Source organism: Prionailurus viverrinus, chromosome C2 (assembly GCF_022837055.1).
Source record: "Prionailurus viverrinus isolate Anna chromosome C2, UM_Priviv_1.0, whole genome shotgun sequence".
Classification (NCBI taxonomy): Eukaryota; Metazoa; Chordata; class Mammalia; order Carnivora; family Felidae; genus Prionailurus; species Prionailurus viverrinus.
This window is the reverse complement of record NC_062569.1, coordinates 10,066,044-10,086,666: the sequence shown is the minus strand read 5'-3', so window position 1 is coordinate 10,086,666 and position 20,623 is coordinate 10,066,044. Positions and strand designations below refer to the sequence as shown.

Here is a 20,623-nt window from a genome sequence, read left to right as displayed (position 1 = left end):
TTAGGTCATGGACTCATTTTAATTCTTGCATATAATGTGAGGTAGGGGTCCAACCTCATTCTGTTGCATGTGGAAGCCCAGTTGTCCCAGCACCATTTATTGAAGAGACAGACTTCTTTCTCCACTGAATGGAATCTGCACCCTTGTCTGAAATCAACTGTCCACATATACTGGTATGAATTTATTTCTGGAATCTCAAGCCTATCCCATTAGTCTATATATTAATCTTTATGCCAGTACCACTCTATTTTGATAACTATAGCTTTGTGTTAAGTTTTGAAATCAGAAAGTATAAGTGCTACAGGGTGCATGGGTGGTTCAGTTGGTTAAGTGGCTGACTTCGGCTCAGGTCATGATCTCACAGTTCATGGGTTTGCACCCTGCATCAGACTCTGTGCTGATAGCTCAGAGCCTGGAGTCTGCTTCGGATTCTGTATCTCCCTCTCTTTCTGCCCCTCCCCCACTCTTGCTCTGTCTCTCTCTCAAAATTAAATAAACATTAAAAAAAAAGTATAAGTGTTCCATCTCCGCCCTTCTTTTTCAAGATTGTTTTGGCCATTCAGGGCCCCCTATGATTCCAAGATTCTGGATATGGACTTTTCCATTTCTGCAAAAAGGCTGCTGAAATTTGATAGGGATTGCACTGAATCCAAAACTTGCTTTGACTAGTACTGACATTTAACAATATTAAGTCTTCCAACCCATGAATGTGCAATGTCCTTCCATTTATTTAGTTATAAATATTTTGTGATTTTCATTGTACAAGTCTTTTACCCTTTTAGCTGAATTTACTCCCATTTTATTCTTTTAATTTTTTTAATGTTTATTTATTTTTGAGAGAGAGAGAGAGAGAGAGAGAGAGAGAGAGAGAGAGTGAGCATGAGTGGGGAAGGTGCAGAGACACAGACACAGAATCTGAAGCAGGCTCCAGGCTCTGAGTTGTTGGCCCAGAGCCCGACGCAGGGTTGAACTTGGGAACAGCAAGGTCGTGACCCGAGCTGAAGTTGGACACTTAACCAACAGAGTGACCCAGGCGCCCCCCCCCACCACCGTCTCTTTTATTCTTTTAGATGTTGTTTTAAATGCAACTACTTTCTTAATTTCCTTTTCAGATTGTTCACTGCTGGTTGTTAATAAGCACTTTAAAGGCATTGGCTCATTTACTTCTCTTAACAACACTATGAGGTAGGCACTATTCACATCTTCATTTTAAAGAGAGAATTTTAAGAGGTTAAAAGTCTTGCCCAAAGTCACAGAAAGAAATGCAACTTGACTCTTAAAACCAATATACAGGGTTTTCTAAGGATCCAGATAAACATAAAATGATACTGTAAAAAAAAAAAAAGTCAACTACAAAGTATACAACAGTTTATTCAGCCATTTCATGTTCATGACATGACTTAATTCTCACAATGAGAAGTAGGTATCTTGGTAGGCAACCATTAACCCCATTTTCCTTATGAAGAAAAAGCAGTGAACTTGCCTACAGGTGTTCGGCAAGAATTAACATTTACCTAGGAACCTTTTGGTACTGATCCAATTCTGCTACCCTCCCTTCACCTGACTGCTGGTCAATCAGTAAGGTGGCAAGTTCATATGGCTGACAGCCCTTGCTTCTTATCCTTGCCTATGATGAGTTCTTGAAGCACACTTAATTATAACGCCCAAACGACTGATCAAAATCTTAAGGGTCCTAATAGGTCAATGGGCTATCTTAATATAACACAACTAGCAGTCAATTATGATTTAAAATAATTCTGCACAAAATAACTTCCAAAGATGTTATGTGACTAAAGAAGAGTGACGACCAAACAAAATTACCAGCGGTAATCAGTCACAAATGCAATCACTGCTTTAACAACACCAGATAACAGGGGTCAGCAAACTTTTTCTGAAAAGAATCCAAGAGTAAGTATTTTAGGATTTGTAGGCCAAGAAGAAAATTAAGGCTATTATGTAGATACTTACATAACAAAAAAGAAAACAAATTTTAACCAATGTTTTATCAGTGAAATTTGAAATATAACTGAGTATCATTTCTTTGTAATAAAGATCTACTAACGAAAGGAATGGAGCCCTTTTAAGGAGGAGAGAGAACATTTCATGTTAATTGGGGTTCACAGTGTTCCCTATCAATATAGTGCTAATGCTGATCTGTAATGAGACTGTACATATTTCATCTTTAAAAATATCTTTTCACATAGATGTGTTATATGGGTAGCACTTGAAATACTGGAGAGTTCTACCAGCATCACTGTGATGGGCAGTGCACCACGTAGCAGTGTAAGGCAAGAGAACACCACATACAAACTCTGCTACAGCCACTCAAGTCTGCTGTTGTAGCACAGAAACAGCCCTTACTTATTCTCTTATCATGAACAAATGGATGTGGCTGTGTTCCAGTAAAATTTCATTTATGGACATTGAAATTTGAGTTTCATATAATTTTCACATGGCACAAAATATTACTCTCCTTTTTATTTTTCCTACAAACATTTAAACACAAGAAAGCCATTTTTTTTTAGCTCATGGGCTGTACAAAAATAGGCAACAGGCCAAATTTGGTCCATGGACCATAATTTGCCAATACCTGCCATATGACAGAGAAACTAACCTTTCAAGTTTCCTACTTTCTGAAAGTCAAATAGATTCCATCAATGAACTTGGTATCTTATATTTTAAGAAGAATCCCACTAAAATTTATTAACAGCCAGTTTTTAAAAATGAAAACACTAGCTATTAATTCAAAGAACCCATCTTATAATAGCTTTCTAAAATAAGACAATACTAGGCTTTAAAAATATTTAATGAATTAAACGATAACCTTATGTGGAGACCTGACTGTGAACAGGAACACGTGCATAACCTCTTAACCTTCAATGTAACTCTTCATCGGACACTTATCAATTACACCAGCCACATTATGACATTTCTGATCAAACAATATTTCTTTTAATAATTCTAAACTTGAGTTAATACACAAAATATACTATTATACCAAATCTAAAACTACACATTACCTTTTCCAATGCAGAGAAGTTATCACTGAGCAAGTTAGCAAAAGTCACATATTTATGATACTAAATTATATCCCTAATCAATGCAATTAATTTTACACTATTCAAATTGGAACACGTTTTATCATTCAAGTGGTTCCAAAGAGTTCAACTAACCCTCTCTTCTGATAACCAAATCTCACCTCTAATGAAAAGTCAAGGAAAAAAAATTATGAAATCTCTCCAGACCTCCCGTAAGAACTTCTCCCCTGACCCACTTGACCAACCCCCTTTCCCCATTAGTAGAATGTGAATTCTGAAAGGCACGGTACATGTCATTCATTAGCCTGGCATCTCCCACAGTATTCTTCAAAGATCTTTGCCTATGGGTCATGCTCAACAAATAAGTGTGGAAGTGCAGTGAGCTGATGGAATTACCATTCACAGAAAGGAAAACAAAGAGGTTAATCATCCTACTTACGGTTCAGGTTCCACTGTGACAAGAGGCATATCTCTTCTCAGTAAAAATCGGTTCTCTGGAACTGGGGGAATCTCTTCTGGTCGGACCACAGGCTTTTCCCTTTTAGCATTTGAATCAACTGACCTTTTTTCATTGGTATCACTCCTCTCAGAGTAACTTAGAGAGAACAAATCAAGTCACCAATTAAAATATGCAATGTCTGCATTTCACAAGAATATTAAATAATAATATGTAACAATTAATAATAAAACAATAGCGGGGTGCCGGGGTGGCTCAGCTGGTTAAGCATCTGACTCCTGATTTTGGCTCAGGTCATGATCTCACGGTTTGTGAGACTGAGCCCCACGTTGGGCTGTGCTGACAGCAAGGAACCTGCTTGAGATTCTCTCTCCCTTCCTCTATCTGCCTCTCCCCTGTTCACGCATGCATGTGCGCTATTTCTCTCTCTCTCAAAATAAATAATAAACTTTAAAAAATTTTTTTTTAAATTATGAAACAGCAAAACTATTAATATCTCACAAATCTCAAAAGGTTTGTACAATTTTCACAAAGAACATATAAAACATTAACACAGTGAAAAAGCCACTAAAGTACTAAAATTATGGTATGAAACTGTCAAATGATCCTTTGTTCTTTTAAGAGTTTCAGGGATTTTTTTTCACCTGCAAACACACAAATCTTTAATATGAAATGTCTGTGCTACCCTTAGATTTGTCAGATTTCAAATTAAAGTTAAAAAAAATGCTATCCTTTTTCAACAATAGGTAATAAAATGAAGTTTACAGAATTACATATACTTTCCCCATTCCCGAGTGTCTTTGTGTTAGGTTAAGATTACCCTGGCATTTCACACTTACCCTTTTGGGCTCATTATATGTTTATTCCTTGGCTCTTCGGAACTGCTTGCTTCCTTTCGTCTCTTTTTAGAATGCTTAACTTTTGGCCTCCTCTTATGTTTCCTCCTTCTGCTTCTCTCATGTTCAATTTCACTTTCTGAAGAAGATTCTGAAGAGGAAGAGGAATTGGAAGAGGAATCCGAGTCTTCTGAATGAGTTGGTTTCTTCCTTTTTTTCTCAAAAACTTTTAAGAAATATTAACAAAAATATTAGTACTAGATCTTAGTGTCTACCTTTCAGAGTAAAAAATAGTATCATAAAACATGCTCTATAAACAGCAAACTAAAGACAAAATTTAAATAAACATTTTTTCACGCTGGTAACACAATTTGCTGGTGAGATGGTAAGGTAACAAAGCCCTTGCCCTTATGAAGTCTATATTCTAGTTGGATCAGATAAGAAAAGAAGTAAGTAACTGCATAACATGACAAATGAGAAGTGCTCAAACAGAAATACAAAAAAAGCAGGGTAAAGGGAATAGGGAGAGATGGGCAGTAACTGAAGATAACATTCAGAGACTTGAAGGAAGTGACGTAAGGGGTCATGTAGGTATCTGGATGGAGAGTGTTCCAGAAAGAACGGACACCAGCACAAAATCCCTGTGCTTGGCATGTCTGGGTAAAGGTCAACACGGCTGGGAGGGCAATGAATGAGGGTGAAGAGGTGAGAGACACAGGAGAGAACAGACTGCCTTACAGACCAAGTAAAGACTTTAGTTTGGCTGGCTAAGAAGGGAGCCCTTGGAGAAGATCACTCTGGTTGCTATTAACAGACTACAGAGTCAAGAGTACAAGCAAAGAGACCAGTTAGGAATTTACTGCTGCCAAGAAGAGATTATAAGAAGGGCAGAGGCAAACTGAATAGTTATGAGGCTACTGCAATAATCCAAGTAAGAGACAGCAGTGGTTTGGACAAGGCTGATAACATGGGAAGTAAAAAGAAGTAAGATTTGATAAGATTTGTTGATGGCTTGGATATAAGGTATGATACAGAGGCATGGGTTACTGCTGTATGTACTACTTGAATGGTTTTTCCACTACTAAAGTTCAGGAGGTATCTTTCAACTAAAATCTTCACCGTGTTTTACCAGTATCCTAGCTCCCCTTCACTCCCCCCAAAACTCTTACCATCTTTTGATGATTTTGTGGCAAGCACCCCACAGTCAATTACTCGCACATCTGCATAAGGTCTGCTTGCAGCATCGGTTTTCAGATTTTCAATCTGTTCAATTACTTCAAAACCAGAAATAACCAATCCAAAGACGACATGCACCCTGTCACAATACAAATTCAAGAAAGAATTGGTTTGATGACAATTAAGCCACAATCAGTAATCAAGACAACTGTTATAAATGACATGTCTACAGAACTAAATATAAAAGCAAAGTGTTTGATGAATGAAGCAACTAGAAGGGAATTAGAACTTGACATCTGCTTCATAAAAAGGAAAAAATAAAAACACGACTCAAACCGGGCCTTAGTTTTCTGCTTAAAACAATATTTCTTAACTATCTTACGGTGGAGAATCTGAGAACAGATTGCACTTGATACTCAGAAACCGTTGTTACAGGGTCACTGGAGATAGCAAGGCTGAGAAGTCTATCCATTGCCCAGATTCAATGACATGACAATATGAGTTCTCAAGACGGACTAACCTCTGATCCTTAAGGAGGGGCTTGGCTGTGAGAGATTAGATCAGGAATCAAGAGCACCCCCCAGAGGTTCATCCATGGTCCAATTTGTAGTAGACTGGCCACCCCACCAACTCCCCAAGGTAATAAAATGTAACTCTTACCCATCCAAGTGTGGAGCAGGTTTGGTAGTACTGTGTAAACATCAACACAAAGATGACAAAAACCGGTGTTCGGGTGAACAGAGCAGAAGGGCATGTAGAGAACAAAGAAGTAAAGATAAAAAGATGGGGAAAAGTTAAACATGATACACATCTCAACTTAAAAACCTTACAAACAGCCATAGTAGCCATTTTACTGGTTAAAAAAACCCTCAAGATTATAATTACAAAGTTGTATCTATTTCTCCAATATGAAGACTATACCTATACATAACATATGAAACAGGTTTGAAATGTACAGCATAAATATACAATAAAATTAAAGATACTCTCGAATCCAAAATAACAACAAAAGCAAAAATCAACTCAAAAGTCATCAAGATAATTAAAGAGAATAAAAAGCACTATCATCTGCCCTAAGGAAAAAAAAGTGTGATCAACACTTGCTTGCCCCCCCCCCCCCCCCCGCCACCTCCCCCTTAAATGAGTTCTTCTATTTGTTACTTCTCATACTGAGTCGGTCTGCATCTTTTAGGAAGGCAGATGGAGGTAGGCTTCGGGAGTCCTGTTCTCAAAACTTCCTGCCTCTCCCACCTAAGGTGAAGTTCTGCCACTCACACAGCAACTCTGAAAATGCGACAGGGAGCAAACCTCCGATCTGTCAAACTTCTGACAGCCAGCAAGTAATGATGGATAACGTCACAGACACCTTAAATTTCCATGGCCCAGAAAATGCCCAACCAGCTTCTTCTGCAGTCACAAACTGGCAGATAGTCACTCTTAGGAAGCCTATGGGGTATTATCTGCTTAAGAGACTTTGAACCCAAACTGGTTTTCCCATAGCATTTTCACAAATTTTCACACTATGTGAACTGCAGTGAAAAAATTCAAAAGCCACAAAAATCTTAGTTTATAATAATGAGAAATAGAAGAATTTGAGAAAGGACACTGGATATGAGGCTATGTTAAAGAAGGTAACTGTACTAGAAGCTCCCATATCAATTTTTATATTCATTTGAAGGCAATTCTAAGACATGTAAGTCAACGAAACACAATTTTTAACCTTCACAGCAATGTTAAAAATCATTGCAAGGAATGATAGCATTTATACTTACGTTAAGAATATTCAGTTCTGAAAAAGTACTATGGAATTTTTTTAAATTGTCAATTTAGGAAGTTCCAGAATTTTAAAAGCCATCTTGAATTTTAAAACCACAAAGTCTCAAATTCTCCTTAAAAGACTGTGAAGTGGTAATTCAAGCCAATATAATAGTAAAAATGAGTAAAAACAGAAGAAAGAAAAAGAGAAAATCTAGCAACCTGGTGAGGAACTAATGATTAAATAATTAAACCAGAATCCAGAAACTACTTTGGATAATAATGTGCTTCCCACAAATATAAAACTTTAGTAAAGCACACTAATGACAGGAAGAAATTAGTACATATGCTGGACAGTGATTCTATTGTATGAAAGATGTAAGAGGTAAAATTTTTAAAGGTAAAAAATGTTCTTATAGTGTAAGGGATCAAATTCAAATATGTAGCAATGAAAACAAGGAGTGGTGTATTAATTAGGTATATTCCTCCTCCTTCCTTGATCCTTTCTCTCACAACTCTCAAATCTTTTGGTACTAGGGAAAAGCCTACAGATTTTCCTAAAACACACAAAACCGAATTCAATTTGCTACGCTGGCTAATAGGAGTCCTGTAAAAACCACATGATGGCAAAACTTTCGAGCAAATGGTGAGATGAAAACAATTCAGCTAATTGCAGTGATGTAGCAACAGACTACTTGAGACTGGATCTGAAGAGGGAATGGCTACCTCGGTGACAGATTCGAGTTTTGCTTCGAATTCACATGAAAACTAAAAAAGTCGGTCCTTTATTCTAACGGGGAAGAAAACAAATGAAGACAAGAACAAATTATCTGAAGGACAAACTTCAGCTGGCCTGCTGCTGTGCCTAAGCTGGTGAGAGTAATTAAGTCCATCACTGGCATCTGCAGTTCAGGATGCAGAAATACAAATTTATACTGTAACTGGGGTAGGCTACATATTAACAACACTAACAGTATCTGAACAAAGAAGCCCTTTGGGGTTCTCAGCCTGCATTTCAGGAGTAGAAATAACACTGCGAAGCAGGCATACTGGCACTGGGCTGACAACAGACATGGAAAAACAGAGGGCACTGCCAAACGGGCAGGGAGAAAGGATATGCTCCGTCCATGCTACTCAATCCTACTCAACCGGGCAGAGATCTCATCCCACCACCTCTTAATCGTACTGATCTTTCAAAACTATACGGTTGTCAAGACCCGTGCGGTGGGGACGGGACATATGCTCAGTAAGCTCAGACCTTAAAGGCCAGAGATTATCATAAATATGTAAGTTTACACACGCTTATGAAAACAAACCTAAAAGAGAAAGAACCACAAAGAACATTTCAAATTATAAAAGCTTTCGATATTTTCACATTTCCATTTTCTCCTGTCACTCGACACTGATTTTCCAGTTTTATCTACCCCGTGAATATACTTTAAAAATATAAGCATAAGGATTCATTTAAACTTTATAAATCCTAGAAATCAAAAAGTGTCACTGTTACTCCAAAAAACAATCTACAGTTTTATACCATTATCAAAGAATCTTTTGGCCTTACACAGAAATTAATAGTTCTGTACTGCAATGAAATCTAAACCATTTTATACAATATACCCTCTTCCCCACCCTCCCCCAGAAGAGGTGTGGAAAATGGTGGAAACAAGCCACTGAAATTAAAATACACTTCCCAGGATTAACCATGAACAATAAAACACACTTGTTTTACATGTATTGCTGCCATAAATCAAGCAGAAAGTTTTTCTTAAAATGGTTCAATGCACATAACAATAGGATTAAAGAGATAAAGGCAAAGAAAGAAAAAGAGAGCCTTAGAGGATTGAGACATTACCTTTGGAGCGCACGGTGTAACACTCTTTCTGTAAATTTTACACAAAAATGGCAAGAAATAAATTGTAATACACTTTTAAGACAAGACTGATTCTATGTTTTAATATCAATATAACTTTGAAATTAAGTATTTTCAAGTTTTATGCAAAGCACAAGAGCTTTTTTAAAATGGAGGGCTCTAAATTTTCTTTCACATAGGATATGTACGTAGAGATGAACTATGCTTAAGAAAAACACTGTGGTTAAAATGGGAATCTGCTCAGAGCCTTAATATTGTAACACTAGAGTGTGAATAACAAAGCATTCTATTTCGCTTTGCAAATCCTACAAACTTGCTAAGTCAACCAACATCTTTCTCAAAAAGAGGATAATGTGTCCTGAGTATACAAATCTAAAAATCTGAATGCCCGGGAGCAGTTAGTTACTACCAGTGGAAAGCAAAACTTCAATGAAAAGAATTAAGAGAATTCAGCACAAAATTTCAGGGAACTTTTTTCTTTTTCAGTAATTCTCTTCAAGTAGTTAAAGAACCTTTCATGTTTCTACATTTGAAATCTTTTTCATCACACTTCACAACAGACCACTATCAGGAGTAAATGAGCAAAGTTTGGACTGTAGTTTCTGTTCACTGCCTTTACACACACTTTCGAAGTTAAGTCCCCAAACTAACAATAATAATAAAGCAGCATAATTAGAATGTTAAGGATCTTCTCAAAGGATAAAAAGGCAAGGGAGATAAAAGTATAAGAGTATGATGTCAAATTTTGGCCATGATACTTGCTTTCCCTGCCTAATCTGACTTTCCCCATTGTAAAAAAATTTTTTTTCGAAAAGTACGCAGTCTGACCAACTCTAACTCTATTAAACTTTAAACATTATCTACTATTATCAGACCAAAACCCACATTATATACAGTGGACAAAATTCTTTATCAAGGTTTTGGACATATTAAGCCTTGAAATCTTTAAAAATAAGCTTGAATTTCTTATAAAGGCATTGACACATGAATTACTGTTAAAAAAGAATATGTTTCAAATAATGTGGTGTTTTCAATGGATGTTTTCAAAAGAAAAAGTGACTCCAGGTGTAAAGTAGTATGGAAGTAAAAATAACCCATTTCTGTCTAGCGTAGCCTCTCACATGCAATTTTCCCCTTCAACTCGTGAAACTACCACACAATCATGGAAGAGGCACCAAATTATATAGAGTGACAAGGGCCACAGAAACTAACCAAGCCATGTTACAGAGCTCTTCCTGTGTGTTCCAAAAGTCACTGAACAGCTTTCAGAAGTTCAGCACTCAGGTTAACATAATACACATCAAACACTACCAGACACAAAATCCCTTCCAGGCGGCTAACACATATGTCACATAAACACTAAGTAATAGTAAGACTGGATGTTACAGATGACACTTCATATTCAGAGAACTTGGGTTTAAGGTCAAGTTTCATCAACATCTTTGCTGATGAAAAAATCTTACAGTTTACACATGAAGATATTACCCCCCAAAAGGAAGGAAAACCAGAACTGCCCAGATTATTAACACTTACTAGCATTTCTTCTCAAATTCATGAATGTGTGGAGGCAAAAAGCATTTCTGCACAAATTCTCTTTTGCTACCCAAAATCTCCACAGTTTTATAAACCCCTTAACAACAAACCACCCTGAGTACCCCTTGCTCTGCTCTGAAGTGACCAGCACTTCTCTCCTATGGAGGTGAGCAGCCACCTACAAGTCTGGTTAGAACACATCCTGGAACTTCTCTATGTTGTCCTCCTATCCTCTTTATGCCTGTTAAAATATAAGGCTTTTTGTTTCAAGCTTGACTCGCCTACATTATCTTTTCTTAACTTTTTATAATTACCATGACCAATGACCGTGGCCAGTGACAAACACTGCTCTCCAGAGCTCCGTAGGTCTTCCTACTCCACGGCTGTACATAAGGTCCCACACACTAAGCAAAGGGAGACCAGGGTAACCACCACGCCATCGTTCTATCCATAGCTGATGAAGACTGCTGCCTAATTTAGACAAATGAGCCCGAAGTTTCTTTGCAGCACCTTTCAGACTGATGAAAATTAGGCAATTAGCAAACTATCTCCTTGAGGGGCAAGACAATGTTTGCACAGAAATCATTCCACATATTCAAAAACTTAGGATCAACCTACAAACACTTTCTTCCTTTTATGCCCACATTTTCATGCCAAAATGTTTACTTTACCTATGAGAATGGGTAGGTATCTTATAAACCGAAAAGGAAAGATAGAACTAACTCAAGGTGAATAGCAAATAAAATGAGAACCAAGGCCTCCTGATAGCTAGATTAGTGGCTCTAACCCAGAAAAATAGTTATTTAATACAAAGCTATAAATCGCCCTAATTAATCTTTTTAATGACTACTTCATACAATACCTTCTTTATCTCTTCAATGAATATACACAAAAACAATGAAAATAAGAGCAGAATTAACAGACTGTTACTAACAGCCAAAGGAAAAGAAAAATGTTTCCCTGTGTGTCATTTTATCTTAGCATTATACATACAAGGAAAATGTTGGTCTAGAGGATCACATCCTCTTCTCCTCTAAGACTTTATAATTCTATAGCTTTTATTATGGTTTCTTTCTAGTGTTTGGCTCCAACAAATAAATAATAAAGGACAAAGTGACTAAATACTGAGTTAACTGGGTTATTACTACTTTGGTCCCAGGTCTTCGAATTTCTTCAAAAATACTTCAACATGAACAGACCGTTATTTCCTTAGTGATTCATGGGGACTGTGCTATATATCATCTCTTCCATGTTTCTTGAGCAGTATTATTCCAAAAAGAATCAGTTTTATTCTATTTAAACCCTCCAAAGCAAAATCTTTGTGACTAACACAGTAGTAGACATAGGCAGTAACTGCAAAAATCACAAATAGTTTTAAAGAAGAAAATGCCAATTTTATCACATACATAATTGTTCCATCCAAAGGAAGCAATATATGCGCAATCATGTTTAACAAAAATGATGTATGCCTTACGAAGGGGAAGTTTTAAATGCGTAAATAATAAAGACAATAGTTACTGCACAAAGCACAAGAATCTTTGAGGAACATTTTGCAGATACTCACACTAACAGCACCAAATTTACTCCTTAGGAATTACAAAGTAGATTTAAAATATGAGCTACGAATGCAATTTTGCAAGGATGCGTTACAAGTCCTTAGTAAGCTTATGAGACTGGAACCATATAGGGAGTCGTTGGCATTTTACCACCATTGTCACACCACCCTTTCTTGTTCGGAATGCAGAAGAGCTGCTCAAGGTGCCAAAGGGCAGAGCTGTGGTGAGAGGGAGGGGTGTAGCTGCCGCCCTTGGGGAGCTGGCAGCTAGCCCTGCTACCACCAACCCTCGCAGCCCCACCTCTTAGAGTGATTGTCTGTGACGGTTTACACAACTTGAAGATAGTAAGTTCTACTTTTTTTTTTTACTACTTCCAACTCCAAAAGGATTTGGACTTGCAAGACAGATTTTCAAACATTTCTCTTTTACGGACCATTATCTCCATTTTCCCTTTCTATAAAAGCAAGGGAGTGCTTTGTATAGAAAGGTGAATGTTAGTTTTATTTTATCCTTCAACACATGGGGAACTGGCAGTTTTAGCCAGCATAAAAAAAGCACATGCCACAAAAATTTCTTTAAAAAAAAAAGATAAGGATCTTTTTTTGTATTGCAAAAACACTAAATTTGCTTCCAAGATTGCTTTTAACTGCAAATTCATTTCCATGAGTAAATTTCAAACTAAAAATAGAAAATTTTCTTTCAACACAAATTCACAGTGATTTTACTGCCATCTACAGTTAATTATGAAAAGAAGCTGAAAAATTTTAATCCTAATTCATGGATGTCAAAATTTTCATTTGGCATTCTTTGTCAAAAATAGCAGTCCAATGTAAAATTAAACTAGGTAGAAACAGCAATGGCCTTAACTTTGTTTGATACTAAGCATTCCTAGAAATGACTTAAGGACGTACTGAAGTACACAGAAACAAAATACTCTGTATTTTTTGAAGGGAGAACTTCAGACACTGGATTGTAATTAACATATGCACCAGTTTTTACATTCTATACACAAGCTAACTGGTATGTGGCAATGGGAAGAAGCTGGTGCTGCCTGATAAATTTTCATGTACTGATATAAAAAAGGAAATCTAAAAGAAACTTTAGAGCCCTCAGATGGTAGCTTCTTGACCAATGAATCATTAGTTTATCATGTTCACAGTTCAGATAAGCTTAAAAATGGAAAATGGGAAACCTCAAAGAGTAAACAGTTTTATATTAAATTACTATAAAAGAAGTTTTTCAAAATATTTCCCACTAATTTTTTTTTTTTTTTTTTTTTTTGGCCCTTAAGAAGGTTAAAGATAGAAACATGCTCTAGTAGAGAAGTCTTAATAACTACTGCTCTATGGGATCAAAACATGATCTAGGAACAAATGGTTTTGGTCCTCCTTTCCTGCACAGCTTCAAGCACTGTCATCTTCCAGCAGCTTTCCATTTTTAGGACATTCGTAGAAATAGAATGCCCCTTATCTGAACTTTTATCAGATCATGTTGGAAATCTATTTTGCAGACAACTTTAAAATGTGAGATTTATTTTACATGAATAATTTACTCCTTTAAAGACAGGGAAGCGCCATTCACACTCATCCATTCAGAAAGATGACAAAAACTTTTTCTGGTAAACTGTGAATAAAACATTTCTCCAACATAGGTAGCACAACTCTAGAGATTTACTTCCAATCAAAAGCTTCTTGAACTTCATGCTAGTCAATTATCTTTCTTATTTTATATCCTGGGATTATAATAAAAACAGGTTTTAGAGTAGCTTTAGATTAGAATATATAACTACAAGTATCCCAAAGGGCTTTCAGATGAGAAGTAAGTAAGGTTTTGGTTGTGCATGCACATACATGAAAAGTTGTTTTTTTTTTTAAAAAGCAAATTCGGCATTCGGAAGTTTCCTGAGTGATAATCTCATAAATTTTGGTCGAAATGACAGCAATATTGGGTTAATTCAATTATGTACAGAGATCTCAGAAGATTTAAGATTTCTACAATGCTGATGCAACAGCAAATCACTCATCTCTATACAATATCAGAAAATAATGGCACCTCTCTCCAATGAACTCAAAGAGCATCATTAAGAGAAAAAGCCACCATATAATGGTTTACTCAAAGCAACTACTTTCCAGGCCAAGAGGACATCTACTCCTAGGCCATGAACAACTTTTAAATGTTGACCAATAGTTTATGTTCCAATCTAGTTTTAGCAAACTGAGCCCCCAAATTTGCTAAGTAGAAGCCAATTTCTTTTCTTAAGATGACAACATATTTTGAAAATAATGTACATGTTCAAGTTACATCTCGTAAGTACCATTCTTCAAATGCAGGATATATGCTGAAAGCTGAGGCGGCTGTTAGAGCTTACCAGTTTCTGTAACATCAGAAATTAATAATAAAGCCCAAGTTGACAGAATTCTAGCATTAAACTTGGTTTAACTATACCATCTTTCTCATGAACAGCGCTTCTCTGTTTAAGAAAAGCTCATCTCTGAATTATGCCTACTCACATGAAAAACTGGGAACCATTGGTATGTTTCCCTCGATTTGCCATTGACAAAAGGAACGCTCTGTCATGTTTGAGAATAAAGTTTTCATCTGTTTGAAGAAAACACAAATTCGTCAGTCTCCAATTATAAGCCACTTTTAAAGTGTAATGTTCACAGTAATAAATAGAAAGCAAAGGATGAAATTCCTCTTCTGGTCAGTACAGATACTTGTCTGAATATTTAGAAAAAAATTTTTACAACTAATCAAAAAACAAAAGCATAAAAAGATCAAAGATACTACTTAAAGCCTTGAGGAAAAGAACATATATTTAATACTTTATACAAACAGCCTTAGAACAGTCACTTTTAGTAGTAACATAGTTTGGCTACATGATACGTGAACTATGACTTTCAGGGAAAACTAGTAAAGAATTTTAGAAAAATCTCTACAGTAAAGCTCATTTCCTTCAAATTTCCAATTATCCTACTTAATGCACTAAACATGGGAGAAGTTTAATAATCTTATGAACTTAGTTTCTATATGGTAAATTTATTACTCAACTGTACTAAAGCTAGACTACGAGAGCAAAAAACAAAAAAATTACAGAACTTAAGTTGTAAGGATATGCCTAAATTAAATCAAGTATATAGATTCCTAACAACAGGATAAAAAATTACCTAAGGAAGAAAATCCTATAAAAACAAAAACTTAAAGGCCGAAATATAGTTTTAAGATACATAAGTATCTGCCGCAGGGAACAACCACATTCAAGCGGCCTACAACATCAGTCTCAAATTGCTACAAGCTGATAGAACCAGCTAATGAGCTGCTTCCTACTGGTTCAAAGGAAAAACTGCCATAAAGATCACTCAGAGAGGATTTTAATTCCAGCAGAAATATCTTGAAAACGAATTTAAATTTCCGTTTAACATTCATACAAACAAACCTTTCTTTAGAACAAACAGAAACATAGAAAACTTTAAAAAATGATTACCTTGGGAACAGGCTTCTGAAAAAGAGTGGTAATCCATTTTCCCCCAAAAGAAATATAAAAGACTATTATAACGCTGAAGCTATCATGGCATTAAAATCTAATCAGATTGGATCCCATTATCAATCTCTGCAACTGACTTTTCTAAGGCTTTTTGGGGCAAATGCAATAGTTAAGACTTATGCAAATACTACTACTGTAGGAATAAAATACAATCATATAATTCTAGTATACAAAAGAAAACATACAAACCTTTGAGAAAGTAGGAAATACCAACTTTTATTCAAAGAAATTGTTTGGTTTAGGGGGAAAAAAACACAACTAGATTTTTTTCCCTGATGTAGAACTAAGAGCCCATTGTGAAAAGAAAAAAAGATACAGATGCACGTATGAAATAGTATACAGAATTTTCCAAGTCTTCAAGCAATATAAGAAATCCAGCCACAACCTGACCCAGGCTGTCCATAAACTTATTAGGAAGGGTGCAAGGGAACAGAATTGGAGTTTGTGTTACTGAGCTTCGTTCTCTTACCTTTTCATTTTGCAAAAGACCACATTCTCTATAAACAAAAGAATATGTTGACAGTTTTAGGCAGGAAGATAGGAGTTTTCATGTATATAGTTGCCTAACCTCCATGCTGAAAGTCATGTTTAACCATAAAGTTAGCCTTAATTAATCTTGTCAATTAAAAGTTACATATTACAATATAATTTATCCCCAAGTTCATGCAAATAAAGTATTTTCATGCAGCATTAGTTTCATGCAAAAAGTGAACTATAAGTAAACCTCTCCTCATTAAAAGTACATGATCAAATTTGCTTTAACATCAGAACTGAAACAAAAGACCATAAAATATTAAGCCTTACCTTTAAAATATCCACCATAAATTGATTCTCCACCTTTTCCATTACCTGCAAACAATGACCTATATTAAGTTATAATGACAATTTAAAATATGCTAATACATATAAATTACTTTTTATGCTTTCAATTTATTAAAGAAACTAACAACTTGTAATTGCTATAATCAAAATTCTACAAATCCTCAATTAACCTCATCTTTGAATATAAGTGCAAAAAAGTCCAGTACTGTTATAATAAATATTATTAAAAATTATCTCCAGGGGCACCTGGGTGGCTCAATCAGTTGAGCATCCAACTTTGGCTCAGGTCATGATCTTGTGGTTCACGAGTTCAAGCCCCGCGTCGGGCTCTGGGCTGACAGCTCAGAGCCTAGAGCCTGGAGCATGCTTCAGATTCTGTCTCCCTCTCTCTTCCCTTCCCCTGCTCATTGAGCTCTCTTTCTCTCTCTCTCAAAAGTAAATAAAAATAAATAAATAAATAAAATAAATTAGCTCCATAACCCATTTATTTCAAAAAGTAATCATACCAACAAAATTCGGGAAGAATAAAAATAATCCACAAGTACTTGGTATTCATTGTAAGAGAATTCACCAAAAATCTGTAATATTATCAAAAGTACATAAAAACAAAATAAAGTGGCTTGGTATTTCGCTTTTCATACATTTTTTGCTCTATAACATTCACTCATCCAACATCTATTCACTGACCACTTAATATTTACTTCATACTGTGATACAATATTTACAATTAACAGTATGAGACACATAAGAAACCGATAGTTGGAGTTATTAAAAGCGTAACTTTTAGCTCTACCTTCGCTGAAGTCCCCACCCTGAATCATAAAGTTTTTAACCACACGATGGAATGTGGAACCTTTATAACATAACTTCTTCCCAGTTGTTTTCCCAAGGCCTTTCTCTCCTGGAAAACAAAGAAATGACATTTAGCCACAAATATATCTGTCCATGGAAATTAGTCCAAATTAGTCCTTCGTGAAATCCCTCCTGTGTGCTGGCACTGTAAGAGATACAAGACACAGGGTGACGACGGAATACACACATGGGTTCCAAAAGTAAGTATCAAGCAGCATATAAATGTTAAATTGTGTGGCAGTGACTCTATATGCTATAGGAGAAAAGCAGATTAGAAATGCTTATCGCTCCACCAAGAGAGCGGTGAAGGAGTTGGTACAAACACTGTATATGTATGTAAGTGTATCCAAGCACACACTTAAAAATCTTAATTTGCTATTTAAAAATAACATCATAGATGTTTTTCCTATTTTAATTAAAAAATATATATAAACTCAACTATAAATAACAAAGAACAACTGCATTATGTTTTGCCTATCTTCTAATCCTAAATTTCTTAGAAATCTGGAATGCTAAATTTGTTTAAAATACTAAAATTTAGAATTTTGAACTACAATGTTTAGAGATGATTTAATTACATGCAGTAGTACTTTCTTTTTCACTTTTGAGACCATTTCTTTGTCCTCTCTTCAAGAAATATTTCCCTGATTTCCTACCAGTGAAAATAGTGTTTTTTAACATGCTAAACTCATTTTACAGCCCATTACTTTTTAAGGAAAACATCTATTCTGTTAAGCAAGATAAAACTATAAGTCATGACTTCTCATCAGAAATAATTTAACAATTCATTTACCTGAGCATAGGCAAAGGAAGTTTTTGCATGTTTTTGGACATATGTCTGAGAAGAGCTGAAACATAATGCGACCAACTGAAATAAAGCACATTAAAAAAAACAAAGGTAAGCAAGATGATTAAATAGGTCATTTTATTTTATATGGGAGAAAACACAAATAATCAAACTGAATCAACAAACGGAAAAGTCCATTTTTGTAATTTAATTTTTCAAAAGGCTTAACGGGAAAAAATTTCATGGAGCAACACCAACTAACAAGAATTCTACTCTATTTGTTAGTGCTAGAACTCATATGCAGCCTAAGCGGCTTCAGCCCGAAAACTGTAGGATTTCAAGTGTGTTGTAAAGGGGCTTCATATTATTAGATCCCTTTTAGTACAGTCTCCTATCTAAACACCATTAATCTGCTTTAAAATATTCTCAATAATAGTTGTCTAATCTATGCTTGAGCCCCTCTAGGGATGAGAGCACATCATCATAAGATACTCATTCTGGCCCATACTGTTAGAAGAAGGTTCTTCTGCCCTCTGGACCTAGCTTTCTACCTTTATGCAAGAACTACTTAGAACCAACTTCCTGAACTGCCATCTTGGTTATGGTTCCTAAAAAATACCAAAAACACACAAAACAGACAGAAAAAAAAAATACAATACACAGGAAATGAGAAGGAACAAGCTTACAAATTTGACTTAATTATACCACAGGGAAGTGCTTCACAAACTATTTGGTCTCAGGACTTCTTCAAACTCTTAAAAATTATTGAGCTTTTACAATGTGGGTTATATCTATTGCTATTTACTATATTATAAATTAAAACTCTGAAATTCTTAAAAGACAAGAATATAAAGCATACATTCCATTAGCTGTCAGAGTGGTGAGATCATTACGTATTGTATATCTGGAAAATTTGACTTGTGAATGCGAGCACAACAGGCAAATTGTATTACTACCAAAGTAGTTTTGCTTTACAGACCTGAAAGGTTCTCAAATAGAGTAAAAAATATTTTGATTTACAATCACTTTCCCGAGTCCCCTTTCCTTTTTATTCTACACAGTCTTTTCCATTATGAATGAACATTTTTATTTAATCAAAGGGATTTACAGAATAAATCAAAATTAACTGTGGACCAAATGTTAAGTTGTCTTCAGCACAGATGCACACTGATTGGAATCACTCTGTACCACTAAGATTTGAATTTATTCCTGGCCATGTCAGTCGGTTTCTCGGAGGACAAAACAAAGCTACAAACTACCTCGTAATAGACATCCTTAAGGGATAAAAAGTGGGATTAATGGCATTACATAAGACTTTCTTGCGTCAACACTCTGCTTATCGCTTCAATGGAGCCAAATTTTAAAGCAATTTCAAAACGTTCTAGCTCATCTTTACATCTAAAGGAATGAAGAAAAAGATAGGGAATTAGAATTTTTTTAATGCATGTAGTATCAGTAATAATACCACTCTGTATTTACATGGAAATATTTTGCTAGTGTAATAAAAATATTTTCAATCTTCATAAATCCCTGGGAAATAGCTGACTAGGTTGGTGACAAGTCAGTTCAAAACCATCTAGCTTTGCGGACTAGAACATAGATTTTTGGAATCCCTGTAAGATAGTTACTTTCCAGGATAAAAGATATAATCAAAACATTCAAAAACTTAGCTTTTTCTTTTAGGACTATAGTAACTTCAACATCAAGTTTCTTTTTTTCAAAACCTTTGATGCTTCCAAATGAAAGCCAGTAAAAGTTTCAAATGTTTCTCGTTCCTCCTTTACAGATGATTAAGAGCTATGAACCCTCGAGTGGTATAATACATATGAAAACAGTTAAATGTGATTACATTTCCAGGTCTAATATTGAGAGGGATAGCAAACGACAATGATGTTTCTAAAAAAACCACTCACCTCTAAATATCTTACCCTCTAACTTGATGAAGAAAAAAAAATTCTATTCACTTCTCAATCTCATGGGACAGGGTCTAAGTTAGAGCTGAAGTTTTGGTTACTTTATGGCATTATGTTGTTAAGAGTAAATGAAAGGGGCACCTGGGTGGCTCTGTCGGTTGAGTGTTCGACTCTTGGTTTTGGCTCAGGTCATGATCTCACAGTTTGTGAGTTCAATCCCTGCATCAGGCTCCACTCTGATGGTGCAGAGCTTGCTTAGAATTCTCTCTCTCTCTCTCTCTCTCTCTCTCTCTCTCTCTCTCTCCGCCCCTCCCCTGCTCACTCTCTCTATCAAAATAAATAAATAAATTTAGGGGCACTTGGGTGGCTCAGTTGGTTAAGCATCCAACTTCAGCTCAGGTCATGATCTTGGGGTTCATGAGTTAGAGCCCCATGTCAGGCTCTGTGCTAACAGCTCAGAGCCTGGAGCCTGCTTCACGTTCTG

At 35.8% G+C, this 20,623-nt stretch overlaps 1 protein-coding gene across 16 annotated transcripts in view; it reads right to left on the bottom strand.

The window, feature by feature from the left end:
* The window catches only part of NKTR (natural killer cell triggering receptor), a 62,698-nt gene that overhangs the window by 16,063 nt on the left and 26,012 nt on the right, over window positions 1-20,623 (bottom strand). For 11 of the 16 annotated variants that reach the window (XM_047874031.1, XM_047874032.1, XM_047874033.1 and 8 more), the window contains exons 3-10: window positions 18,233-18,307; window positions 17,381-17,488; window positions 16,570-16,614; window positions 14,732-14,819; window positions 6,168-6,197; window positions 5,501-5,646; window positions 4,335-4,557; window positions 3,478-3,633 (exon numbers count right to left, since the gene is read on the bottom strand). In XM_047874031.1, the coding sequence (XP_047729987.1) occupies window positions 3,478-3,633; window positions 4,335-4,557; window positions 5,501-5,646; window positions 6,168-6,197; window positions 14,732-14,819; window positions 16,570-16,614; window positions 17,381-17,488; window positions 18,233-18,307 (871 nt within the window). Of the gene's footprint in view, window positions 1-1,821; window positions 1,892-3,477; window positions 3,634-4,334; window positions 4,558-5,500; window positions 5,647-6,167; window positions 6,198-9,114; window positions 9,143-14,731; window positions 14,820-15,746; window positions 16,263-16,569; window positions 16,615-17,380; window positions 17,489-18,232; window positions 18,308-20,623 lie in introns of those variants that run through there. The other 5 variants (XM_047874043.1, XM_047874040.1, XM_047874044.1 and 2 more) reach the window with 5 other exon arrangements.